This window comes from Lupinus angustifolius, chromosome LG17 (assembly GCF_001865875.1).
Source record: "Lupinus angustifolius cultivar Tanjil chromosome LG17, LupAngTanjil_v1.0, whole genome shotgun sequence".
In the NCBI taxonomy this organism is placed as follows: domain Eukaryota; kingdom Viridiplantae; phylum Streptophyta; class Magnoliopsida; order Fabales; family Fabaceae; genus Lupinus; species Lupinus angustifolius.
The window spans coordinates 5,788,323-5,814,468 of NC_032025.1; the positions used below are offsets into that span (position 1 = coordinate 5,788,323).

The 26,146-nt window shown below is 33.8% G+C and overlaps 4 protein-coding genes across 10 annotated transcripts; all 4 read left to right on the forward strand.

Moving 5' to 3' along the window:
* Positions 6,281 to 8,173, forward strand: LOC109330623 (uncharacterized protein C227.17c-like). Its single transcript, XM_019564875.1, has 3 exons — positions 6,281 to 6,502; positions 6,610 to 6,728; positions 7,779 to 8,173. The coding sequence occupies exons 1-3, from the start codon at positions 6,412 to 6,414 to the stop codon at positions 7,893 to 7,895; spliced, it is 327 nt and encodes a 108-aa protein (XP_019420420.1). The 5' UTR covers positions 6,281 to 6,411; the 3' UTR covers positions 7,896 to 8,173.
* On the forward strand, positions 9,229 to 11,792 carry LOC109330732 (anthocyanidin reductase ((2S)-flavan-3-ol-forming)). The gene is made up of 6 exons (XM_019565014.1): positions 9,229 to 9,460; positions 9,883 to 10,049; positions 10,173 to 10,373; positions 10,476 to 10,635; positions 10,916 to 11,129; positions 11,484 to 11,792. The coding sequence occupies exons 1-6, from the start codon at positions 9,331 to 9,333 to the stop codon at positions 11,626 to 11,628; spliced, it is 1,017 nt and encodes a 338-aa protein (XP_019420559.1). The 5' UTR covers positions 9,229 to 9,330; the 3' UTR covers positions 11,629 to 11,792.
* Positions 12,488 to 18,414, forward strand: LOC109331255. Of its 3 annotated transcripts, none has more exons than XR_002105765.1 (7): positions 12,488 to 12,849; positions 13,097 to 14,093; positions 14,193 to 14,380; positions 15,368 to 15,404; positions 15,648 to 15,715; positions 15,810 to 16,348; positions 18,164 to 18,414. XR_002105765.1 is itself a non-coding variant. In XM_019565639.1 (7 exons), exons 1-6 carry the CDS (start codon positions 12,752 to 12,754, stop codon positions 16,279 to 16,281), a joined length of 1,860 nt encoding a protein of 619 aa, XP_019421184.1. In that variant the 5' UTR covers positions 12,488 to 12,751; the 3' UTR covers positions 16,282 to 16,293; positions 16,378 to 16,546. The 3 variants fall into 3 exon arrangements, 2 of the variants coding, with proteins under 2 accessions (XP_019421184.1, XP_019421182.1); XM_019565639.1 differs by lacking the exon at positions 18,164 to 18,414 and adding an exon at positions 16,378 to 16,546 and having other exon boundaries at positions 15,810 to 16,293; XM_019565637.1 differs by lacking the exon at positions 18,164 to 18,414 and having other exon boundaries at positions 15,810 to 16,546.
* LOC109331252 lies at positions 19,766 to 25,107 on the forward strand. Of its 5 annotated transcripts, none has more exons than XM_019565634.1 (4): positions 19,766 to 20,157; positions 21,126 to 21,288; positions 21,409 to 21,475; positions 21,509 to 25,107. In XM_019565634.1, the coding sequence occupies exons 1-4, from the start codon at positions 20,044 to 20,046 to the stop codon at positions 24,882 to 24,884; spliced, it is 3,720 nt and encodes a 1,239-aa protein (XP_019421179.1). In that variant the 5' UTR covers positions 19,766 to 20,043; the 3' UTR covers positions 24,885 to 25,107. The 5 variants fall into 5 exon arrangements, with proteins under 5 accessions (XP_019421179.1, XP_019421180.1, XP_019421178.1 ...); XM_019565635.1 differs by having other exon boundaries at positions 21,409 to 21,468; positions 21,502 to 25,107; XM_019565633.1 differs by having other exon boundaries at positions 19,766 to 19,940; positions 20,023 to 20,157; positions 21,409 to 25,107.

Sequence of the window (26,146 nt, forward strand, 5' to 3'; positions counted from 1 at the left end):
ATGCTTATTATAGTTTGGAGTAAAGGTTTATCACAAATAATTCTCGAAAGTGACTCACAAGTGACAATCAATTTAGTTAACAATAGTTATGATTAATGTCATCCTTATATATCTATGTTTCAAGTTATTAGAGATTGACTAGGATGAGATTGAATGGTTCATTGGGTTCATATTCTCAGAGAAAGTAACCAAGTAGTATATTTCATGGCAAGTCTTTCTCACATGCAATTTGAAATTTGGGAACTCATGTGATGGAGCATCCTCCAAGTGAGAGGAGGAATTTGATTTTATTGAACTATGTAGGAATGTAGGTAACTAGGAATTTTCTAGCCTAATGTTGTTCGGGTTTTTCCCTCCAAATAACCAAAAAACAATGTCACTTCAATTACAAAATATATTACTCTACTAATGTTTTTCCTCAATGTAAGAAATTAAATTCATAATCTTACTTCCTACTAAATATATCACATATTTATTAAACTAAAAAATGATTTAATTTATTTAGATAAATATATATTACTTAATTATTGTACAAACTTAAAATATAAATATTCTTCATATAAGTTTGCTATTACATATTTTGGATGAAAAATGCATTACTTGTTCACTCTTTGCTTTTCCAATAACAAAATTATCTCTTTACATGCTAGTAAATTTTGCCTATCTACTGTAAAATTTTCATTCCATTCAACAACCTAATTTTTATATTTTCCTAAATAATATATATAGTATTTTTGAACGTAAATTTCTATATATTTCATTATGAATTTTACATATAATAAAATTTAGACACTACGACATAATATTTTATAAGGCCACTCTAAATTTGGCCTTTCTCTCAATACGACGAAATAAAAAATCATTTGTCGGTCTTTAATGCCAAAAATTATAAACTCAATACAAAAAGTAATGATTACAATATAATAAACACTTTGATTTTATATTGATCTTATAAATTGGATTTTAGAGAGGATAATTTTTTTAATTGTTACATCCCAATTATCTACTTTTAATTATAAAATTAATTGCAAGTGATTTAATTGATTGAGTGTATAATTTTTTATATCTTATAAACATACTAATTATCCTATAAGAGTATAATCAATTATAAAATAAAAGACTATACACTCATGTGAGACAAAATTTATGCGGATTAAGAGGTAGAAGAGTGTGTCACACATCCTAGTGTAAACGAATGGGAGTTTGTTTATACAGACTTTCAAAGAAAATAGCATCCTAAAGATTATGAAAGATTATACACTACCTGTTAGAAGAAGGGGAACCCATAGTTAAGAAATGTGCTCTATCTGCAACAAAAAGATTTATTATATATATATATATATGCATATTGCTACATTCAGAATACAATTTTAAAGAAGTCCCTATAAGATTGAAAAATGGCTTACATAAATGTGATGTACTATCTTTTGTTTCTGCAAGTGCAACTACTCTGATTATCCTGCAGAGCTGAGCTTATAATGGGGCATAGTTTCATGGAAACATAATCAGGTGGAGTTGGGATTTGAAGGAGTCCAAAATGGCATGCTAATATTTCGACATTGATATGTTGTCCTAAACTATATCATGGACTAATGATATTGAAATAAAAACAAAAATAATAATATATGTTTAATTTTTTTTAATTGACATGACATATTTTTAATGGTTTAAAAATAATTTGGCACATTATTTGAGACAATATATCATTTTCCCCATAGTTTGGGTAGCGAATGAAATTGAAGAATGTCATTGAAAAAAGTACTACATTCCAAATTTGATGACATAACATTTTGAATGAACTGTGGCTGCTACTGACTAATATGGATTAATTAGGTGTAAATGAGGCCAGCTACCAAAGTAATTCAAAAAGGTAGGATGTGTAATTTAATTGTTCATTAGCAAAAAGCAAATATTTGGACCTATTTATGGAATTATTAATATTGGAGTTAAGCTGAATAGGTTTATAAAAGAATTTTTATGGTTAGATCGAATATTTTACAAGTTGGTCTAATTGAATAAGGTTATACTAGATTCTTAGCATGACAAAAAAGTAAAGAATTTGTTTTCTGATAGCGACATTTGTTGGGACAGTCACACACCATGATAAGTATTAGTTCCTTACCAAAAAAAGTTAAAGAATATCATTAGTAATATCATTAGTAGTACAAAAAAAATGGAGTATCGTAGAAAATAATATGATTTATTTTGTTTTAGTAGTTTTACTCGTTCATTCCTAATTAGAAGTGGGAGAATGGGTAATCAAATAAAGGTGGTTAGTTAAAAGCTAATAGTAAATCAAACTCATTCAAATCCTACATTGGATTTTAAATACACACAAGCTGAATTAAAATAGTTTCAAAATCATCTACTGAAAAAATGAAAATAATTTGAAACTTTCCGAACCATAATAACATTTGCTTAAGAATTCAATCAACAACAGTCAATTCCTAGTTTAAAATGGGGGCCACATGTAAACACTCAAATTTGGTATGTAAATCCGATATATAAAATATAAATCAATGTTATTAATAATGTTCTGACCATCAAACCAATCAGAGCAATGATATAGTGATATAGTAGTTCAACTAGTGGTTTCGCTAATTAAACACATACCAGTAAAATTAGAGATACATATATTTTATATTAATATTAATGTTGAAAAATCAACAAAAATTATAATAACCATTTTTATTTATACCACTTTTAAAAAATCTATATTGTAGACCATGTTTTAGATATATAAAAAATGTATTACTTGTGTGTTTGATCATCCATACCAATATTTTGGTAAAAATAAATCATTTTTATTAAAAAATAACTTTAAATGAAATCAGTCGGTATGATCAATACGACTCAATTGAAAACCGGCATGTATGATCGATTGTTACTAGTATAATTGTATGACCGATATAAATATTGTATAGTAGGGTTATTAAGACCGGCCGACATAAACCGGTTTTAATATCAGTGATATAAAATATTCTCTTTCTAACAAGGATTCTTCAACACTATTATCTTTTTTATCAAAGCATTTTTTCAAAAAGTTTCAATAAGGATTATATATCAATTTTGTGTCATGATTGACCATAGGAAAAATGCACAGTTACAACATCTCTGATATTTCCAAGGTAAGTTTAAATTCTGAGATTTTTTAAATGTGTTTTTTAAAAAACACTTTTTAAAAATGCTTTGTTAAATAATAATTTTTAAAAAAATTATTTTCCTTCAAAAAAAATGTTTTAATTCAAATTAAAAAAAAATGGATTATATACTCATTCATCCAATATTCTAATCTATTAAAATAAATATATATGGATGAAATGAATAAATTGGAATCCATTCAATATAGATAAATTAAGTAGTTTAAAAATATAATTTTATATACTTATATAAATTGGTGATCACTATCCATCCAAAAATCCATATTCACCTAATTGTGACGAAAGGTTGAATATACAGTGTTCCTTTTCCACGAGGAGGCACCTGAAAGTGATGAATAAATAGTTTAGAAATATTAAAGTTGCTATGTCATTCACGTGACATGCATATATATAGAATTATGACATTATTTTCTATTTGTGTTGTTGTTTTCACGAAACAAACGCCAATTCACACAACAAACCCTTTCCTTATTCACCATTCTCACTTTATCTCTTTTCATTCTCATCATATCTTCCTCCTCCTCCAACCACATTCCCTCATCGTCATAGGGTAAAACTCTTCTTTCCTTTTCTTTCATTCGTTTTCGTTTTGTTGTATGCATTGCATGTGTATTTTGTCGATTAATGAATTGCACCAAAACCAAGTACTTTTGATTCAGTTGCCATCTTGTACAGGATTCACGTTTGGATATGATTTTCTTTCACTATTGAGGTTTTCATATTTGAACTCTGTTCTATTCATTTGCATAAATATGCCAATGTTGTTATTTAATTGGGATATTGATGTGGGTTTCTTTAGATTGGAATTGGATTAACGGATTCTGGAATGGGTGATGTTGTGTTGAATCTTCTTATATTATATGATTATGAAATGCCATCAGAGGACCGAGGCATTGATTATCACATGTGTAGCTTATAGTATATGTCTTGAATTCTTTGAATGTTCGTTTTATCATTTTCTCACATGTGTAGCTTGTAGAAAATTATTTTCAGCATAGTTAGTATCTGGCATTGATTTGCCACACATTGATAGCTATTATTTTGGTTTGGTTGAGGATTGAATATATATTCCATTCCATCGATCTTATTTCTTCCCAGATACCAATGAAATGAGTTTGAACTGAAGCCTTTATTTACTATTAAGATATTTTTATCTTGATGATTATTAGCATATATATAGTCATTCCTTATCGAAGGATAATAATAATGTGAGAGATTTTGTTAGGGAAGATGTTTCAATGCATTATTTATTTCCTCAAAGGACATGGAATGAAACCCTTATTTTTTTCTTCACTCTAATATTTGACATGGAATGCAACCCTTATCTTTTTCTTCCTTCTAACAAGTTCGCTTCTAGAAATCGAATATTTGACCTTTAATCTAATATGATACTTATAGATCTAATGAGTTTTTATATCACTAGACCAACATATTAATAGTACTTATACTAATGTTTGACATGATATGCAGATTGAAGTGGGTTGAAGTGTAGGTGACTATAGAAACCATGGTTCTTGAGTCCATTTTATCATCTCCTCGTACACTGAGGTCATCATCTTTAAGGAGGCAATTTACAAAGAATGAATTGGGAAGTTGGTCAGCACTTTATCAGAGGCATCGTTACCTCTTGTTTGCTCTTACTTTACTAGTTATCCTATGCACTGTTTATCTTTACTTTGCTATCACTTTAGGGGAGGCTAGTGACCCATGCTTTGGGTTGAATGGACCTGAGAAAGCTTCATGTCATGTTGAGCATCTTAAGGCAGAAGCCAAGAGTATGCTGAAAAATGTTAAACACTTGTAATTTCATTGTAAGCTGCTAAGTCATGGTCAAGAGGTTTTTTCCTTTTTGTAACCTCATGCTATATATATGAATATAACATTCTCTTTATTTCGGTATTTAATCTATTTATGAGCCATAGTATATAATGCGTGTAGAAAGCAATTTCTTCATTGCTAATTTTAGTGATTGTTTTCTTGTGGTTAATATAAAAGAGTCTTTGATTGCTGATTCATAATAACTTTTCATTTTTTTAAGTAAAGAGTAAGGAGAAAATTTCCACTCTTAAGAGCTAATTTTATAATAGAAAGATTATCTTCTTAATTAGAAGGACATATGGGTAAGGAAAAAAAAAAGATTTTACTAATTTTATAATGGCCCTACCAACATATTCATTTTTGTGCATGTGTCTATCTATCTTTTTATATAACACGTTATTTGAAAACGCCTCTTCACATCATATATAGTATTGCTATTAGGTTATTGTTATCCCAATCCAACACTATGCATTTGAAATTGAAGATGAATAAACTAAAAACAAAAGCCTCAAATGTAATTTTTGAAAATGGCAAAATGATAAAAGCTGTAACTCTAGAACTTCTAAGCTACCTCGATTTTTAAATGGGAGTCCACTCTAACATATGAGATATATTTACCCGGATAAAGTATAGGATGTCAATGAGTATCAGTAGTCCAGGTAGTGAAGGTACTTTTTGGATCTGCTACTTGCAAGTTTTTGGGCATACAACAGATCTCAACTATCCAATAATTTAAAAAAATTTCTCACAACTTATAAATTTGTACATATATTTTCTATAATCATATGAGTTATTATAAACATTCCAAACAAGAAAAAATGACAATAAGAATTAAGTACAAGTAAATAACTTTTCATTTAAATATAATTTTTTTACTAAAAAGTAATGTAAAATAAAAAAATAAAGTATATCAAATATTTAAGATCCTACCAATAAGACATTGGTCTTGTGGTGTAAGACTCTGCTAGATAATTGGAATGAACAAAATATCTAAAATCTTGAGATACACTTATTAAGAGAGATAATCACACACCTTAAAAAGTTTCTTACCATCAAGTGGAGAAAATACACTTGTGATAGTATTAAAAATATCTAAAATCTCTCCATCAACATAACATTATATGTATTTATAGGCATTACCGGCAGGTAAATGCACGGTCGGGTCTCACAACCCATTTACATCCCTAAAAAACAAGAAATCATAATAATTAAGACTAAAAATTTCTACACCTCTAACCTAATGATTACTGGGTCAGTGATTTCTCAAAACTGGGTAGACCCGACCCGTACCATATCATTTTTCTTCAAAGGGTGCGATCAGTTTCTTATGGTAGAGAAAATTGGGATATTCATCACTGCGTGAATCACTTCCACCACAACCTTCTATCACGCCAAGTTCTGATCAATTGGGTGATCCGATTCTGATATAGTTATGACATCGGAGAATGAATCTTCAACTAGCTCTTCAGTTAGGCCCAAATTACGTTGTTCCAAATACTTCGATGCGCTCTGGTTCTGCTATTGTAATGAATCAATCCCCTTAATTCCTATAAAGTTTGCATCTTTTCCCAGATTCCGCAACTGGGTCGAGTCATTTAAGTACTAATAATCGAATTGTTGTATTTTGCAGCTCCTGTTCATCAAATGCAGCAGTATTACAGGCTTGGTGTTCTTGATAATTGTACCGATAAATTCAAAGCATTTTTTGACTGTTTAATGCTCAAGACAAAAAATTCTTCTGAACTCCAGGTTTGTTGGTTTTCCTCTCTTGTATTATGTGCTTCAAACTTTATTAACAATTTGGTTTAGTAATATTGCTGTATCATTAAGGAAGATTCTTATGTTTGTTGTTGTTGAAATTTTGATTTAAGAAATGATAGGTTATAGCAAGGTATAAGACTTCAGAGGAGTTGAATTCTTATTATGACACTCTTTTGAAAATACATCTTTTGATCTTTCTCACTTATTTGGTTCAATGATATCATGTGAATATGCATATTTGTATAGTATTATGGCCTAAAGATGAAAACAGAGATGATCTTGTAGTGATTGATAGTACTGCATGGAATTATTTAAATGGAATGCATTGCTGCTATATGTTTATTTAAATTTTCAATTTTACACTTTTCACATGTTCAGATTAAACAGTTGGGTAGTGTTGGATAGAGATGTTAGAATGAGACAGAACTTAATATATGTATTCTAGTCTATGTTCAGTCTAATTTAGAAATATAGCAGAACATGACATGAGGTTAAAAGAATGATCTTTTGATTTCAATAAAAGGAGGGGATCCAAGGAGAAACATTCTTTTCCATTCCATTCCATTTATCTGTGTGCCAAATGCAATGTTAAACACCTGTCCTTCCAACCCTGTCTCGCAAATTTAATTGCAGCTGCCATCAAAGAAAATAATTTTTCTTCTTTCTCATTTTGTGCCTATAGGAGAACTAGTGGGAAGGGTTGATGAGTGATAAGAATACTGAATTTTAAGATGAAAGACTAATAATCATTCCCGTAATAATTTAATTGACCATTTCCTGTTAATTTTATATTATTAGCGGCCATTGCGGTTAATTTTCCATTTGCCTCTCTAGTTGATGTCCATTTTATTTTGCTCTTTTGTAATGATGAATTACATAGCACCATGAAATGAGCAGGAGCTCTTAGCTATTAGTATTATGTTTCATAGAGTCATTATTTTTCCATGTGCTGTTGCACAGTGGCATGGTTTAATTCATCTAGCATGGCAGCGTTTCTGGCTTTTACTTCAAGTAACATGGTATGATCACTGTTTGCAGGAAATTCTTGAAGCTCGTGAAAAAGAAAAGAAACACATCTGGACTTTTCGGACACCAGAAGAAGCTTCATATTACTGGAAAGAACTTTATGGTCATTTAGACAACCCCGATGAATGATGAAATTATGGAAATCAAGTTTATGCGAATAAATTACATTGTGTTGTGATTTTGCCAGCAACTGAAAGAAAGAGAATTTTAGAAAATGAGAAATTTTATATTAAATTGATAATGCTAATCAGCTAGAGTTTTATTCTTATTTATTTTTTGCTGTCTTCATGATGTCATGCATCCAGAAGACTTGGCAAATTAAGTTTCCAGTCTTCGAAATCGCAATAACCTTAGTAATGATGGTTTCTTGTCCAGATGAAATTTTAGCCTCTTCATTTTGGTCCCTCTATCATCATATCATATTTTGTTCTACCCGCCTAAGATATTTCTTTGGATTGCAGGCGCTCTTACATTCCTTTCATAGTTGGATTGCTAAAACTTGGAAGACTTGCTTGCAATTCAATTATAGAACATTATCATGTTATTATTGATGGTTGAATTAAATGTGTGGCAAAAAAACAGTTTATTCTATGCAATGGTTCTATATTCACTAGCAGAATTTTCAATGCAGTTTGAATTTCCTTGAAAGGAAACTTTTTGTATACTTTCTTCCACTTGAATCCATTTATATTTCCCTTTCTCTCAGCTGTGCATATCAGCACCAAACACAAGGCTTATCTTCTGTGTGTTTTTTGCTGATATGAGTACAGTGTGGTTGGTGGCTTGATTTGGTCATGAAATGCACCTACTGTTTATTGTTATATTCCATTCAATGAAATGAAGTTAAAGAAGTAAGCATTTAACGTCCAGAACAATCTGAACCTCTATTCTCCCAGTGGAACAATAACTGCTATTTTGGATTATAAATGGGAAGATTATAGACTGAAAAAACTAAATTGAATCATTATGAACTTTTTGTTTTTCTTAGTTTATATGTTTTTTTTTAAAATCAAGTTTATCAAAACTTAGCTTTTTTTCTTGTATAACCATAACCAATGGTATTCCTCCACCTTGGTGTCGATGAGTAAGAAATTAATCTTTTTTGAGATGTGTGACTATTCCTTCCAATAAGTGTCGTTCTTAGGAATCAAATTATTGTTATTTTTTGTTTACCTGAAGATCGGGTGAGACTTTATGGCACTAGGTCCGAGAATAATTTAACCAAACATGAATAAATGAAGGGTTAAAATTGGATTTGGATTTTTGTAACTGCAATTGCTAACTTTGATAATATAACCCTTTTGAAAACAATTCTTTCTCACTACATTTTAGGTTTCCAACTTCCCTAACTCCTAACCTAAGACTTGTTTATGATGGTGGACAAGTTATCTTGTTGATAGAGTAACATCTTCATGCGTTCAGCTTCTAATTAATACTAAAATGAAACATTATGCATGTCTAAATAACAGAACCACTATTAATACTATTTAAAACCAAATAACTGACATTAATCTATGCAAGTACAAGTACAACTTACATCATCTTTTGAAGTGAGAAATACAACATGGCCAGTATCAAGCAAATGGAAAACAAGAAGGCTTGTGTGATTGGTGGCACTGGGTTTGTGGCTTCTTTGCTGATCAAACACTTGCTTGAAAAGGGTTATGCTGTCAATACCACTGTTAGAGACCCAGGTTCATCCCTCTCTTGCATGTTCTAGAAAAACTGTTTATTTATAAGTATAAGAGAAATGTAAAGATTTCAAGAACAACATGGAGACAACATTTGATTTGAATGACTAATTAATGATGAATATTGAGGTATCACATGCTTTTAGATAAGTTATTATCCTAGATGTATTGTACAGAAAAAATGTAATGTCTATATAAGGGTATTGATAATTCAAATTGCAAGCACCTTGGATAACTTTTTACTTCAACATGCCACCAAAATATTAGAAAACTTGTGTCCATGCCAACCAAAATACATTCTCTCTGAAGAATGAAAACAAAACCTAAAATGATAAAAGCACTTGAAGAACAATAAGATTGAAGAATAAAGAATCTAAATAATATTTTTCTGTGAGCAAAAGTTCTTATTTATGTGTTTTGTGCAGATAATCTTCAAAAAATATCTCACCTAGTTGCACTCAAAAGTTTAGGCGAATTGAATATATTTCGAGCAGAATTGACAGCTGAAGAAGATTTTGATGCACCTATAGCAGGCTGTAAACTCGTTTTTCAACTTGCTACACCTGTGAACTTTGCTTCTAAAGATCCTGAGGTAGATTGTACATTAAACTAGAAATTGCATTATAACTTATACAACCAAATTAGATGCATTTACATTTGTGTATTAAAAGAAAAAAGTTAACCCGAAAATGCTTCTGCCGTAAATACTAGTCAGACTGACATGATCAAGCCAGCAATCAAAGGTGTATTGAATGTGTTGAAAGCATGTGCAAGAGCAAAAGAAGTCGAAAGAGTCATCTTAACATCTTCAACTGCTGCTGTAAGTATCAACCAACTCGATGAGACAGGTTTGGTTATGGATGAAAGCAACTGGACTGATATTGAGTACTTAAATACTGCAAAGCCACATACTTGGGTAATAATTATCAAACCTTATTCTAACCATTTCCCTGCATCATTTTCATTCCTAAGTGTAAAAGTTATTAAATTATGAGTCTGAAGTTTGTGAAACTTGCAGGGATACCCTGTCTCCAAAGTACTAGCTGAGAAGGCTGCATGGGAATTCGCTGAAGAAAATCACATTAATCTCATCACTGTAATACCTTCTCTGATAGCTGGTTATTCACTCACTCCAGATATCCCATCCAGTGTTAAGTTGGCCATGTCCCTCATGACAGGTTCAGAAAACTGCCTTATTCACTATTTTAAGGACTTCTTACCCGAATCTTCTAAGAACCAATCGAACTGACTCATTAATGTTTCCATAGCACAAAGTTGGCCATTTCCACTTGACGCATTATAATGCACAGGCCCATCATTATTTTCAGCTTTATTTAATATGATAATAGAATGAGAGCTATAATGCCATGTTCTTAAACCAATACTCTCGACTCAAGTTGTTAGGTAAAGACATGTGAATGATTTTATTGCATCACTAACAATTTTGACACTTTGCAGATAATGATTTCCGCATAAACGCGATGAAAGGTATGCAATTGCTGTCAGGTTCAGTATCCATCACTCATGTGGAGGATGTATGCCGAGCACATGTATTTTTGGCGGAGAAAGAATCAGCTTCAGGTCGATACATATGCTGTGCTCACAATACTAGTGTTCCTGAGCTGGCAAGGTTTCTTAAGGAACGATACCCTCAATATAACATTCCAACTAAGTAAGCTTCTAATTTAGCATTTGGTGTGGAATGTTTGAATGAAGGAAGAAAATTCTAGTTTTCTCATCCTTGCATTGCTGCAAGTTTCATGTGTTTCTGACAGCAAAAGACATGAAACAATTTGTTAAAGTTCTCTTCATTTTCTTGGTACTAACCGATCCGAAGGCCACCTATAATAAAACTTGTGCATGACAAAGGGGTATCTTTTATGCAGTAAAATATAATGCACATGATCAGTTTCTTAGGAAGCTGCATTATATTGATTTGGCTTGGAAATGACATCATAACACATTGAACTTTAGGTTTGGAACATGTTCATTTATATTTAAGGCAATTATCATTTTGTCATTGCAGTTTTGATGATTGCCCCTCCAAGGCAAAATTAACCATCTCTACTGAGAAGCTTATCAAAGAAGGGTTCAGTTACAAGTATGGGATTGAAGAAATTTTTGACCAGACTGTGGAGTACTTAAAGTCTAAGGGGCCCCTCAACAACTAAATCTTTGATAAATTCAATGCTCTTGCATTTTTCATGGCTCTGTGTGATGCATTAAGCAAATAACTTTAAATCAAGGGTAGTGTAGGCTATAAAGATTCAATTTCCTAATGTATTGTCACCACATCAAATCCCTTAAATGAATATCACTATATATAAGTTTTTAACTGCCACTCCATTGTTTGAACATCTAGATTTACATTCTAGTTGACACCTTTTGTTACAATCCAAAAAAATAAAAAAAATAAAAACCATGATCTCTATGTAACATTATATTATGAAACAAAACTCTGACCTTCTCAATTATCTTGTATAGTTGTATGTAAATATCTTGTATGTAAATATCGACTTAAAACAAGGGTCTCACATATTCCTCCAACATCAAGGAAAGAAAAATGTAAGAAAACTATATTTCGTGTAACATAGATTTGATAAGTTCAACCTGAAATGTTTATTATATTTTGAAAAACATAATTTTAGCAAAATAAAAAAGGAGGGGATTCACTTACTCCAATCATGTCCGTCAATCAATTCTAGGAAAATCCAATGGTTTAGACCTACTCACTGATTCAAACCGTTGGATTTCTCTAGAATTAATGGATAAAATTGAAAATAAATTTAAAAAACTTATGGATGACCACTCAAATCAAAATATATAATTTTGTTTCTACACATATTTGTTAGACATGTTATTTTCTTAAAATTTAAGTAATTGTTACCGTCACTACTGATTAGTGAAAATGAAATATTATAGAGGAAAATAAAAATATTTAGTATTATGGGGATTAATATAAGAATAAATTAGGAGGAAGGCTAGGAGAGAGTGAAATGTATTATGAGGTATTTAAAATATTTTGGGTCACTTTATTTCTCGTTTTTTGTTAGCACCAAAACCATTACCAATCGCGTTGGTTGTTCATCTATGTTCTTCGTTCATTCCTTTTCGCTATAGATTCCCAGTCGTGCGGTTTCCCCTTCTCACTCTTCCATTTTCTCTTTCTCTCTCTCTCTTCTATTCACAAATCTCAAACCTTCATAAACTAAATATACAAGGACCCTGCAATTTAGTATCTGAGTTAACGATCTTTTTTTTTTCTTTTTTGGCGAGAGAAAAGGGTGAGAGAGAATGTCGAAGAAGAAAGTCAGTGGTAGCACCATGACGCTGAAGGATTTCCATGGCGGTTCTATCCCCTCTGATATCCCTCTTCCTTCTGCTCCAGGCGTGTAAGCACAATACCCTTTTATCTTAATCATTCAAATTTCTAATCTTTTTGTTTTAATTTGATTTATATCTAATTATTAGCAAATGGGTGTTCTTTATTTTACATCAATGGATGGGAAATAAGAAAAACTAGAGATTGGATCTATGGCTTCTCATTGTGTATGTTTTGTATCAGTATTTTTAGTTGGTGGATCTATATCTGCTGTAAAAAAATTAACTTTGATTTGTTTTATTTTTGGTTTTCCACAGAACTGTGAGGACTTCGGATCGTCCTGGTTATGACCGGTCATCACGGGGAGCTCCAATGGCCCGGCCAGATCATTGGTCTCGGCCGCACACATCGCCAGCGACTCGGCGTTATGATGACAAGATTCCATTTTTCCCACACACTGCCCCGATTGGCAGGAATTTCGATGAGGATGAGCGAAAGCCGCTGGGTGGGGGTTCAGCCCCCAGGAGAACAATCAGTGATGATAGCATTCATGTGATGCCTTCTCGTGTTGAGGTGAAGCCGGAGTATGGAGTGGGAGGGAGTTCATTGGGCAGGCAAGTGGCTCCAGTGTCTCATGTTGGGACAGTTAATTCGTACTCGGCGAGGCTTCCTGAGACAGCTTATGTCGGGGTGAATTCTCAGAGTTTAGGAGGCAGCAATAAGGAGCATGGAACAGCTTCTGGTGGGGGTTTTACAAATGTATGGGCGATGAGGAAGGAGGCGGCAAGTGTTGTTGAGCCAGAGCAATCTTGGGCTCGTCCTAATGCTGTTTCCAAGTTGGCATATGCAAGTGCACTTGAGAAGGTGTCTTCTGGTAGATGGCAGTCAAAGGCAGTTCATTATCAGACAGATCCTGACGTAGTTAGATCTTCTGAAGTGGAGAGTGAACCACATGCCAGTGTTAACGTCTATAATGCCTACAATAGAGTGGATGCTGTGGGTGAGGAGAATTATGATGCAATTCTAGCAGCGCATGCTGAAAGGGGTTTAGGTATGGATAGCTCGATGCGAGGTGGTAGGAATGAGTTACTGGATTATGAAAGGTCTGGGGTTCCCAAGTATTCTGAAGTACGCCCGAGAAGTGTATCTCATCATGTCAATGGGGCTCTGCTGGCTCAAAATGATGGCAAACATAGTGGTCCTGAGTTGCAGCAACCAGTGCATTCTGAACCAACTGTGAGACCTAAACTAAACTCACTACCTAAGGTGAAGCCACTGGAAAGAACAGAACCTTATGTTACAGAAAATGCACAGGTATTCACATGTTCAACTGTTTAGTTTCACTTCCTCAGGAAATTGTGCTTATTGATTCTTATGTTTGCTTTATGAACTCTCTTCTTTGCTCCATGCTAGGGATATCGTCAGGTTAATGATTCTGGCCATGTTGGAACTGTTTATCAGGCGCATGGCCATGCCAATTTTGTGAAGCCTGTCTCAACTGGAAATGAGAGTGGGAAGGAGGTAGGACATCGCCCAAAGCTGAATTTGAAGCCTCGGTCAGAGCCACTTGAACAGTTGGAAGGGAATGCTGAAAGAGAGAGGTTAGTTGCATGAGACAGTGAGTTTAGGAGTTTTTATCTATGATACATATGTCCTTCATGCTGGTGTGCACATGTGTTGCCTATGAAGCATTGCCAGCTAGCTGGTTCAACCTATAGTGTGCCATAGGTGTAGGCATACTTCCACCAGCAAAACGTAGAAACTTTACTATGATTGATGAAGATTACAAAGAGTGGCTGCTTATCAGTCATCACCCAATTCCTAATCCGAGTACTTCAAGGGCACACTGACTGTATATATATATGTGTGTGTGTAGGTCTGTAGTTCATACTAGGTTTTTCAGGTCAGGTCACATGTCTAGTCAAGTCCAAAACTAAAAACAAGCCACACATTACATGATTTTGTATTGTTTTAGTTTTAAAGGCTGAATGTATTGAAGCAAAAGCTGTGTGCTCTGCTCAAAATATTTCGTTAATTTTTCACTTGACCCTAGCAAAGTGCCTTAAAAACTCTACAACATATATTTCCATTAACGAATTGGAATTTGGTATTTTAATAAGAGGCAATGCAGTTGGTAGAACAGTTGGACATAAAGGTAGTCTTACCTATGAAGTTTATTTTTTCATTCTCATTAGCTAATTTATTTGGTCAAAGAAAATTTCGAAATGGGATCATGGAGTTACATTTCTGCATCTATAATAAAGCATCATACATATATTGAATCCAGCCAGTTCTCAATGATGACCTACTTTACTTATCCCGACCACTTTAACAAATTAGCATCTCTTTGGATTCTTGGATCATGTTTACTTTGCTCCTGACCTGTTACTTCGAAGGGTTCGGTTTTTGTTTAAATTGAAGTGCATATGAAAGGATGACTATGTTGAACTTTGTGTTGTCTTAATTTCATCCTGAGTCTTTGGTTAATGCTTAGTATGAAATAACATGGACTACTTTCAGCAAGATTGTTTGGTAAATTATTTATGTCTATCTGTTTACTAATGGAACAACTGACGCAATTGATCCAGGAAGGCATTATTTGGTGGTGCTCGTCCTCGAGAACTTGTAAGTTCCTTCATTTATTTATATCACAAATGCAGTTGAAACTTATGCTTTATCATTTTTCAATGTTGTGGACAGGGGTAATATTTTTACGTTGTTTATTTGTGAAAATGTGTCATAATTTCCATACTTTATGTGCCTTAAAATGTGTCATTTACTGCCAACTGCAGAAACTGGTCTTGCTTTTTTTCTTTCTGTGTTTGGCTTTCATTTCTCAGCTTGATAATGTTGGTGATCTTTCCTCAGGTATTGAAGGAGCGAGGGATTGATGATGTTACAATAAACAGTTATGATGTACTTGACCATTCAAGCAGGTATGGACTTGTTTTGATTGCATGTAATTCCACTTGCCTCAAATTGTGATCCAAATTAGATTCAATATTTGCTAATAGATTGTGTTGTGTGAAGGGTTGAACATAATATTTCGCGGACCGAGAAACTTTCTGATCGTTCGGTCCAAACTTGTTATGGTGAAAAAACTGATGATGCTTTTCACGATCAAAGGACTGGCAGAAAACCAGAAAGGAAGGATCAAAGGGTAGACACTGAGAGAGTTCACACACAGAAGAACTGGCGTGGTGATAATAGAAGAAATGTTAACGAAACTGATAGACAACAGCCCCCTGAAAGGCCAAAATCACCCGAGACATGGCGTAAGCCTGTTGATCAGCCAAAACCATCTCCTGGTGGTGTTGGTGTTCGCTATGGTAGAGCAGCTTCAGCTGTTGAACTTGCCCAAGCATTTTCCAGATCTGTATCGGACCCAAAAGTAAATGATAGGTTTTCTTCAGGTCAAAGGGATCTGAACACAAGTCGGACACAAGTGCCTTTTTCGCGGCTTGTTGGTCCTACCTCAAGGCCTAAGATCAATGGTTATTAATTCTTTGATGATTAGGTGGAAAATTGGGACTCAGTTGGAGACTATCTCTTCGAGTCAGCACATGATTCATGCAAACTCTGGAATTGCTGATCACTTCATGGAATGGTTGTGGCTTTCACTATTGTCTCCTCTTTCACAAGCATGATTTTGAAGATTAGATTGGTTGCTAGTTATGGAGTATTAGTTATGATGATTTAACTATACAAGCACCATCCTTTGTTTATTTCTCTTGCCACTTATTATTTGCTTAAACTATTTTTTTACTCCTTTATCTAATGAGGTGCTGTAGCATGAATCACAGCTTAAATTTGTTCGTTTTAGTTTCCTAGTTTTGCAGCTATCTTGAAAATGTGGATAATTTATGGGTGATGATTATGAATTTCAAACTAAACAATTTTTTAGTGTTCAGCTTATCACTATAACATTATCAAAACCAGTAATTTTTATCAATAAATCAATATTTTATATAATAATTGAAGTCTGCTTTGTGTCACGAGCTTCAGTCTGTGTATAATAGCATCTATCCATATAATAGCATCTACAATTCTACTCAAAGTAAATATATTATCATTTGCCAATATAAATTTATTAATATTATCATCTGCCCATATAATAGCAATGCTATTACTATGGAGCATGTGCTAAACTCCTAACATATATATGATAAGAAAAAATGGCAGGCAAGAAAAATAAAGAAGAAATAGATAAATGTAGAAGATGAATGGATAAATTTTGGCGATTGATATAGGAAATCTCTCTTAAGTATGAGAAAAATATAATTATTATTGGAATGTTGAGAAAGGTAAATATTGATGTTTTGAGAAACAAAAGTGCCCTTAACACATAAAGTATGTCACAAGGGTTAGAGTTGTTTTAAGGGCAACCAAGGGATTTTGTGCATAGATGCTTGCTTGGATCTTGATAAATGCTTTGATGGCCTTAATCACATATTTATCAAATTACCTTTTCATTGTCAAATATTTACAACAAGTTGAAGGAAATGCCTACTTTATGAATTGGAATTCTCTTGGGTTTTATATGTTATAATTTGAATCCAATATTAGACTCTCTAATACTCGAGAGGATTTCAACCCATTTTATTAATCGTAAGCAAGGTAATGAGGTGGGTGGGGCTGAGTTTTACAACTCCAAAATTTGAATATCTCATGATCGAAAAAATACACCACATTCTTGATCTTATCGAATTTATGCAAACTTGCTTGCCCTAATAGGAAAGTTTCATAAAACTCTTGTACATATGAAATTTAACTTTATTACAAGGAGATATCCGTTTATACCCAAATTAAGATATAGTAATTAAACTCAATCTTATCTATTGATTTTCTTAAATTGAACGAACAAAATGAGTGAGTGAAATAAATGTTGAGAGAGAAAAATGAATTTTAGATGATTTTTAAGTTTCACTCATTTGATTTATTGGATTTAAGAAAATTAATAGATGAAATTAAGTATAACTTAATTTAAATACAAACTGATCTTATATTTATATATATGTAAATAAATTGGTTCGGTTTGAGTCAAGTATTACTAAAATCTCGAACTCAAACACAATAGGATACAAAATAAATTAGAACCTCGAACTCGACCAAGGTATATTTTTCTCATAAAATTCGAGTTGGATAATATGGATGCATCGAGTCATAAAAGAAAAAAGTGAAGAAAAACGACGTCGTACTGATATGGGGAGGCAACAGCGTGCACAAACAAAGACCCGCACTCGGTTTTGTGATCGTCAAATCCTGAATTCGTCATCATCCTCTGCATTCATCCATCATCGCTTTTCTTCTTCCTTACTTTTGGACTCAGTTGGAGACTATCTCTTCGAGTCAGCACATGATTCATGCAAACTCTGGAATTGCTGATCACTTCATGGAATGGTTGTGGCTTTCACTATTGTCTCCTCTTTCACAAGCATGATTTTGAAGATTAGATTGGTTGCTAGTTATGGAGTATTAGTTATGATGATTTAACTATACAAGCACCATCCTTTGTTTATTTCTCTTGCCACTTATTATTTGCTTAAACTATTTTTTTACTCCTTTATCTAATGAGGTGCTGTAGCATGAATCACAGCTTAAATTTGTTCGTTTTAGTTTCCTAGTTTTGCAGCTATCTTGAAAATGTGGATAATTTATGGGTGATGATTATGAATTTCAAACTAAACAATTTTTTAGTGTTCAGCTTATCACTATAACATTATCAAAACCAGTAATTTTTATCAATAAATCAATATTTTATATAATAATTGAAGTCTGCTTTGTGTCACGAGCTTCAGTCTGTGTATAATAGCATCTATCCATATAATAGCATCTACAATTCTACTCAAAGTAAATATATTATCATTTGCCAATATAAATTTATTAATATTATCATCTGCCCATATAATAGCAATGCTATTACTATGGAGCATGTGCTAAACTCCTAACATATATATGATAAGAAAAAATGGCAGGCAAGAAAAATAAAGAAGAAATAGATAAATGTAGAAGATGAATGGATAAATTTTGGCGATTGATATAGGAAATCTCTCTTAAGTATGAGAAAAATATAATTATTATTGGAATGTTGAGAAAGGTAAATATTGATGTTTTGAGAAACAAAAGTGCCCTTAACACATAAAGTATGTCACAAGGGTTAGAGTTGTTTTAAGGGCAACCAAGGGATTTTGTGCATAGATGCTTGCTTGGATCTTGATAAATGCTTTGATGGCCTTAATCACATATTTATCAAATTACCTTTTCATTGTCAAATATTTACAACAAGTTGAAGGAAATGCCTACTTTATGAATTGGAATTCTCTTGGGTTTTATATGTTATAATTTGAATCCAATATTAGACTCTCTAATACTCGAGAGGATTTCAACCCATTTTATTAATCGTAAGCAAGGTAATGAGGTGGGTGGGGCTGAGTTTTACAACTCCAAAATTTGAATATCTCATGATCGAAAAAATACACCACATTCTTGATCTTATCGAATTTATGCAAACTTGCTTGCCCTAATAGGAAAGTTTCATAAAACTCTTGTACATATGAAATTTAACTTTATTACAAGGAGATATCCGTTTATACCCAAATTAAGATATAGTAATTAAACTCAATCTTATCTATTGATTTTCTTAAATTGAACGAACAAAATGAGTGAGTGAAATAAATGTTGAGAGAGAAAAATGAATTTTAGATGATTTTTAAGTTTCACTCATTTGATTTATTGGATTTAAGAAAATTAATAGATGAAATTAAGTATAACTTAATTTAAATACAAACTGATCTTATATTTATATATATGTAAATAAATTGGTTCGGTTTGAGTCAAGTATTACTAAAATCTCGAACTCAAACACAATAGGATACAAAATAAATTAGAACCTCGAACTCGACCAAGGTATATTTTTCTCATAAAATTCGAGTTGGATAATATGGATGCATCGAGTCATAAAAGAAAAAAGTGAAGAAAAACGACGTCGTACTGATATGGGGAGGCAACAGCGTGCACAAACAAAGACCCGCACTCGGTTTTGTGATCGTCAAATCCTGAATTCGTCATCATCCTCTGCATTCATCCATCATCGCTTTTCTTCTTCCTTACTTTTCACCACTCTCTCACTTCCCCACAATCACAACAACAACAACAACAACAATTTCTTACTTCTCTAATCCATATCTCGCTTTTCCTTTTCTTTTATCATTACCAAAAACACCAACATAAACATTACAACAACAACAACAACAAAAATTAGAAGATGTTGGAGAAAATTGGATTACCACCAAAGCCATCGGTACGAGGGAATAATTGGGTGGCCGATGCCTCACACTGCCAAGGATGTTCCTGTCAATTTACCTTCATCAATCGCAAGGTTACCCACTTTTCAGATCCCCACTTTTTTTTTTTAAAATAATGAAACTTTTTGTAATTATTGAGAAAACCCATGTTTCTTTTACCCCTCTAGAATGTTTTATTTTATGTGGGTGTTTCAGAATATCTTAAAGTTGTTAACTTCTCACGTATTTTTTCATATAAAGATGAAATTTTTGCTACTGATTTATTCGCATGCTAGTTGATTTTTTGTTTCTGTGTTATAAAGTTATGTATGTTTATACTTTTTTTTATTTAATCTCATTTTTTTGGCTTGGCATATGAATAACTGTTTTTCTTATTAAGTTTTTATGCTAGTTGTTACTGATCTGTTTGGGATTATCTAGTTATGCTGATTGATTTTCTCAACCGGGTTAGTTAATTTTATGTAATTGTAATGATTATAAGAGATATGCAAGTGTATGATGAAGATGTTTAATATGCTAAGTCGATCCAAGCTTTAGCTTAAGATTTTTCCTTACAAAATCACTAGTGTTCTTTTCTGCAGTCAAAACTATAGCCAGACAATGCAAAAGTTCTCTTTGTTCTGTGAAGCCATGTCTAAGAGCAGTTCATTTTCTGACCGTTTTGCTCTTAGGAGGAATTGGTTTTGCTTCATGATCTTTAGCGTAAAATAAAAAGAGAATCAATTGTCCATTTCTTAGGGTAGTGTGTTTTGATTCCACCTCCTTCCGCGTTACATATATGACTTCCGTAAGGAAGTATAACTCACTGTGTTTCTATGTTAACCAGTTTTATTCTTTTATCGAACTTTTAGTTTGAAGCTTCATGGAATCTGTGGTTACAATAAATGAATGGTATGCTTGCAAATTTCTTGATCTCGCATGAAAAATGAGATGGCGAGTACTTGAAGATAATCTTTCATGTTTGCTAATTAGAATTTGATTGGACCCAAACTGTACTCTTTGTGCTAAATTTGTTTTCTGGCCATTTTATTTTATGTTTCAGCACCACTGTAGAAGATGTGGGGGCTTGTTTTGCAACAGTTGTACCCAACAAAGGATGGTTTTACGTGGACAAGGTGATTCTCCTGTGCGTATTTGTGAACCTTGTAAGAAACTAGAAGAGGCAGCACGGTTTGAGTTGCGACATGGACGCAGAGCAGGGAGAGGTACTTCAATATTTTCTTTAACGATTTCAAACCTTTTATATTTTACAACAGTACTCTATTTTTACTGTCTTTATTACTACGCAGTACCTTAGTTTTGAATGTTCATTTCAATTTATCCAGGGAGCTTGAAATCAACCCCTAGAGATGAAGATGAAATTTTGAACCAAATTCTTGGTCAAAACAGAGAGGAAACCAGTGAAAATGTTCTCAGAGGCGAAGGGCAAGTTGGCATTGCCTCTTCTTCAAGCACTAAGGAACATTCTAATTCCGGTGACGTCTCAAATGACAAGCCTAATATTTTGGGTATTGACTTGGGATCCATCACTCCTGATGAGTTGCGTCAGCAAGCTTTGGAGGAAAAAAAGAAGTATAAACTACTGAAAGGAGATAAGAAATCTGAGGAGGCCTTGAAAGCTTTTAAGAGAGGGAAGGAGCTTGAGAGGCAGGCAGATGCTTTGGAAATTCAATTACGGAAGGCTCGTAAGAAGACTGTTTCTGTAGAGTCTGTCACAAAAACAAAGTCACTTCCTCACATGGGTAAAGAAAAGGATGATCTTACTTCCGAACTTAGAGAGCTAGGGTGGTCTGATGTGGATCTACATACTGAAGATAAAAGGTCAGCGAGTTTGAGTTTGGAGGGTGAACTCTCATTGATAATTGGAAAAATCTCTCCAAAGACAGGTGAAGAAAAAAAAGGCAGCAGAATTGACAAGAGTGGGGTTGTTGCTATGAAAAAAAAGGCTCTAATGTTGAAGCATGAGGGTAAGCTTGCTGAGGCCAAAGAGGAATTAAAAAGAGCTAAAATTTTAGAGAAGCAATTGGAAGAACAAGAAATCCTTGCTGAAGCTGAAGATTCTGATGATGAACTATCAGCAGTAATTCATGGCATGGACGATGATGTTAAAGGAGAGTTTCCAGATCTGCATGTTCAAGAACATGGGCATGATTTTGGACAACTTTTGGGCATTGATGATCTTGATGGTAATTTTGAAGTGACCGATGAGGATATGATGGACCCTGATTTAGCTGCTGCTTTGGAATCATTAGGCTGGACTGAACCTGAAAATACATTTTCGAAGTCTGAAACCTTTGACAAAGAAGCATTGTTAGGTGAAATTCAGTCTTTGAAAAGAGAAGCTCTTAATCAAAAGCGGGCAGGTAATACTGAAGAAGCAATGACATTCTTGAAAAAGGCAAAATTATTAGAAAGAAGCCTTAACAGCCCTGGGTCTGAAATTGTTGGTAATGGATCAGACTCGTTTCATTTGGATGAGAGGAATACTAATGCCACTAGCAATGCTGCTTCCACAGTGGCACCAAAAAGCCGGTTGATGATTCAGAGAGAACTTTTGAGTTTGAAAAAGAAAGCACTTACTTTGAGAAGGGAAGGGAAACTGAATGAAGCAGAAGAAGAAATGAGAAAGGGTGCAGCTCTTGAGCATCAGCTGATGGATATGGATAAGGCTTCTAATCTTAAAGCGTCGAAGATAAATAGCACTGAAAATGTCCCACATGCAGCAAACAAGCATTCTGATATTCATAGAAATCTTCCACTCGAGGAGGGAAGTGAAGATGATGTAACAGATCAAGATATGTCTGATCCAGCATACCTTTCACTGCTTAGGGACTTGGGTTGGAATGATGACAATAATGAACTTTCGAATTCTCCAAGCAAGCCTTTGAAGAAAGATGATAATGATTTTGTGGCAACTAATGTTGCTTCTCTAAATAAGAACTCTACAAAAGTCTTTGTTGGAGCACCAAGAAGAAGTAAAGTTGAAATTCAGAGGGAGCTCTTGGGCTTAAAGAGAAAGGCCCTTGCTCTGAGGCGCGAAGGGAAAGATGAGGATGCTGAGGAAGTGCTTAAAAAGGCCAAAGATTTAGAAGCCAAGATGGCAGAGATGGAAGCTCCAAAGAATGAGTCACGTGTTGATGCTACTATGATGAAAGACAAACTCTTCAATCCCCTAGTTGAAACTGCGATTGACGAAGAAAGGGATGGGGTTGTTTCAGAAGAGGATATGCATGATCCAGCACTGAATTCAATGCTTGTCAATCTAGGTTGGAAGAATGATGAACTTGAAACTGCAACCACAAAAGAAGAGCCAGTTAAGGAAGCTACTAGTAGGTTTACTCGTACTGAAGACATATCTGCATTTGATTCCTCTTCAAGCATTCCTGCTACAGCTTCAAGAAGTAAGGGGGAGATTCAAAGAGAACTCTTAGTATTGAAAAGGAAGGCTCTTGGTCATAGGCGCAAGGGAGAGATAGAAGAGGCGGAGGAAGTTCTAAGAATGGCCAAGAGTTTGGAAGCCCAAATGGAAGATTTTGGGAGCCAGAACAAGGAGTTGTTACTTGATGTTTCCAAGGAGGAAAAATCTGTTCTTCCTGGATCATATGACTTCCTGGAAAGGCATGGGAGTCAGGGAGTTGCTGTTGAAGTGGATAAAGGTTCAGCCTCTTCTGTGGTTGTGTCAAGTAAGCATGTTCCTGAATTGGAAATTCCTGCAACATTTCAACTCACAGATAATAAGCATTCGTTATCTGCTGAGGTGAGTGCTTCAAGTGAAAATATTGCAAAAAAGATGAAATCACCTAAAACTACTGGCCCTAGCAATTCAGCTGGCTACTCCATGCATATGCAAGATTTACTTACTGGTGATGGTTATAGCAGTTATGAAGTATCAACTCAAGAACAAAAAGAACATAAGCTTAGTTCAGCAAACTCATCTCAAGCAGGTCCTCCTATTCATTTGGACTCCTCAGTAAACCTCAGTCATGACCAAGGATCCAAAAGCAATGTTACAACTCAAAGAGGAACTGAATTGGCTGGTGACAATCAAAAGCCAAACATAACCGAGTCAAATGCTGTTGAGGATCCTGCTTCACAATACAACCTTTCCTTACGCCAACAAATTTTGGCTCGTAAAAGGAAGGCAGTTGCTTTGAAAAGAGAAGGGAAACTGATAGAAGCTAGGGAGGAACTCCGACAGGCCAAGCTGTTGGAGAAGAACTTAGAGGATGGAAGCATGCAGCCAAATACTGCTTTGACCCACAATGTTTCTGATGCATCTCTTGTACAAAAGAAACAAGATTCACCAAATGTTACTGCAAAGCCATTGACTAGCCGTGATCGTTTCAAGTTGCAGCAAGAGTCTCTGGGGCACAAACGTCAAGCGCTGAAGCTACGGAGGGAGGGTCGCATTGAGGAAGCAGAAGCTGAGTCTGAACGTGCAAAGGCGATTGAAATACAGTTAGAGGAGTCGACAGCCCATGATGCAGGTAAGTCAGATGCAGTGGACGACGTGACAGTTGAGGATTTTCTTGACCCTCAGCTCTTATCTGCTCTGAAAGCAGCTGGAATTGAAGGTGCTAGTGTTGCGTCAAGAGCTCCGGATAGAGCAGAGCCTTTGAAACCCAATGTTGCTAGAATTGAAAACTCTAACCAAGAGAGAAATCAACTAGAAGAAAGAATCAAAGAAGAAAAATTGAAGGCTGTTACTTTGAAACGATCAGGAAAACAAGCTGAAGCCTTAGATGCTCTTCGGCGGGCCAAATTGTATGAAAAGAAGCTGAATTCAATAACATCTGGTTGATATGTTGATAAACATTCCAACTTTAAGGTTGGAAATCCTCCATTGTCTAAACTGATTGTTTTGTTTTGTTATTTTATATTTTAATGCTACTTTAATTTGGGAGTTTGCCTTGAAGGGGGACTAGGATGTGTGCAAGAGATTGCTCCTTCATTTACATCCATCTATGCTTTATTCTGATCATAAATATTGGAGAAAATATACATGATTTCACAAATTTTCAGAAGATTCTGAAAATTGTGATTGAGTTTGTTTTTAGAGTAGAAAGACGGGGAATAAAAGGTTTGGCCTGTGGTTGTGGTGACTATTGTAATCATGGTGAAAGACACTCAATTATAAAGATGTGATCGCATCATCAAATTATACAAACCACGTCAAATTTAAAAATATTTTTTAATCACAAAATAATTTAAATTGTAATAACCACACTTTGCATAGCAGCGATATTATAATTTAAAACACTGAGTATCTAAATAATTATCATCAACATAATATATTCAAAAGATGAGTAATTGAGGCGATGTTTTTTTTTACAACATAATAAAATTAATGATGTGATTTTAGTGATGTGGCAAAATATTATTGGAGGAATAGGAAGTGAGTTAGGAAAATGGGAACATCATATCATCATTCTCCAAAGTGTTGGACCAGTTGTATAAAAAGTTATTAATTTAAGTCAAGATGCATGATTGTTGTTATATTGGCTGCTAAAAATGAATCCTCTAAATTCTAAAATTCCAATCCATTAAGGATAATTTAGGCTAAGTTAAATTGGTAGGAACTAATGAGTTTTTTTTGTTTTCCAGATATTTTCACACTGGAAGCAATTATGTCCGAGCTGAAAAATTCATAAGTACGTAAGGCTAACTGTCACAGCGGACATTTTTTCCATCCATAAGACTCGAACCTAAAACCTTGCTTAAGAGGAATTAAATATGTATAACTTCAACCAATGCCCGTCGGTGAACCAAGTTACATGCATAAAGTGAAAGACATATCTTTATAGTGAAATTAATAAAATATTACAACATATTAAAAACTTAATCTTAATTAAAATCTTTCTAAATAATTATTTTCTATAACACTAAAATAAAGAAATTACTTTACCTTAAAAAATGATTGTGTTAAATTCTTTTCTATACAAGTTATTTTTGTTCTGAATAGGAAAATGGCGTCAAGAAAATATTACCATTTAAATATATATCTTTTCGGTGTAAATTATCAACACTTAAAGTGCTTTAATGATGATAAGATTGAGTTTGTTA

Excerpts from the sequence above, each read along its gene's own strand:
- LOC109330623 (XM_019564875.1), top strand. The coding sequence starts at position 6,412 with ATGACATCGGAGAATGAATCTTCAACTAGCTCTTCAGTTAGGCCCAAA. Across the intron at positions 6,503-6,609 it reads TGCGCTCTGGTTCTGCTATT|CTCCTGTTCATCAAATGCAG; the intron begins GTAATGAATCAA and ends TGTATTTTGCAG. Across the intron at positions 6,729-7,778 it reads AAAATTCTTCTGAACTCCAG|GAAATTCTTGAAGCTCGTGA; the intron begins GTTTGTTGGTTT and ends CACTGTTTGCAG.
- LOC109330732 (XM_019565014.1), top strand. The coding sequence starts at position 9,331 with ATGGCCAGTATCAAGCAAATGGAAAACAAGAAGGCTTGTGTGATTGGT. Across the intron at positions 9,461-9,882 it reads TACCACTGTTAGAGACCCAG|ATAATCTTCAAAAAATATCT; the intron begins GTTCATCCCTCT and ends TGTTTTGTGCAG. Across the intron at positions 10,374-10,475 it reads CTGCAAAGCCACATACTTGG|GGATACCCTGTCTCCAAAGT; the intron begins GTAATAATTATC and ends TGAAACTTGCAG.
- LOC109331255 (XM_019565637.1), top strand. The coding sequence starts at position 12,752 with ATGTCGAAGAAGAAAGTCAGTGGTAGCACCATGACGCTGAAGGATTTC. Across the intron at positions 12,850-13,096 it reads CTTCCTTCTGCTCCAGGCGT|AACTGTGAGGACTTCGGATC; the intron begins GTAAGCACAATA and ends GGTTTTCCACAG. Across the intron at positions 15,716-15,809 it reads GTACTTGACCATTCAAGCAG|GGTTGAACATAATATTTCGC; the intron begins GTATGGACTTGT and ends TGTTGTGTGAAG.
- LOC109331252 (XM_019565632.1), top strand. The coding sequence starts at position 20,044 with ATGTTGGAGAAAATTGGATTACCACCAAAGCCATCGGTACGAGGGAAT. Across the intron at positions 20,158-21,125 it reads TTACCTTCATCAATCGCAAG|CACCACTGTAGAAGATGTGG; the intron begins GTTACCCACTTT and ends TTTATGTTTCAG. Across the intron at positions 21,289-21,408 it reads TGGACGCAGAGCAGGGAGAG|GGAGCTTGAAATCAACCCCT; the intron begins GTACTTCAATAT and ends CAATTTATCCAG.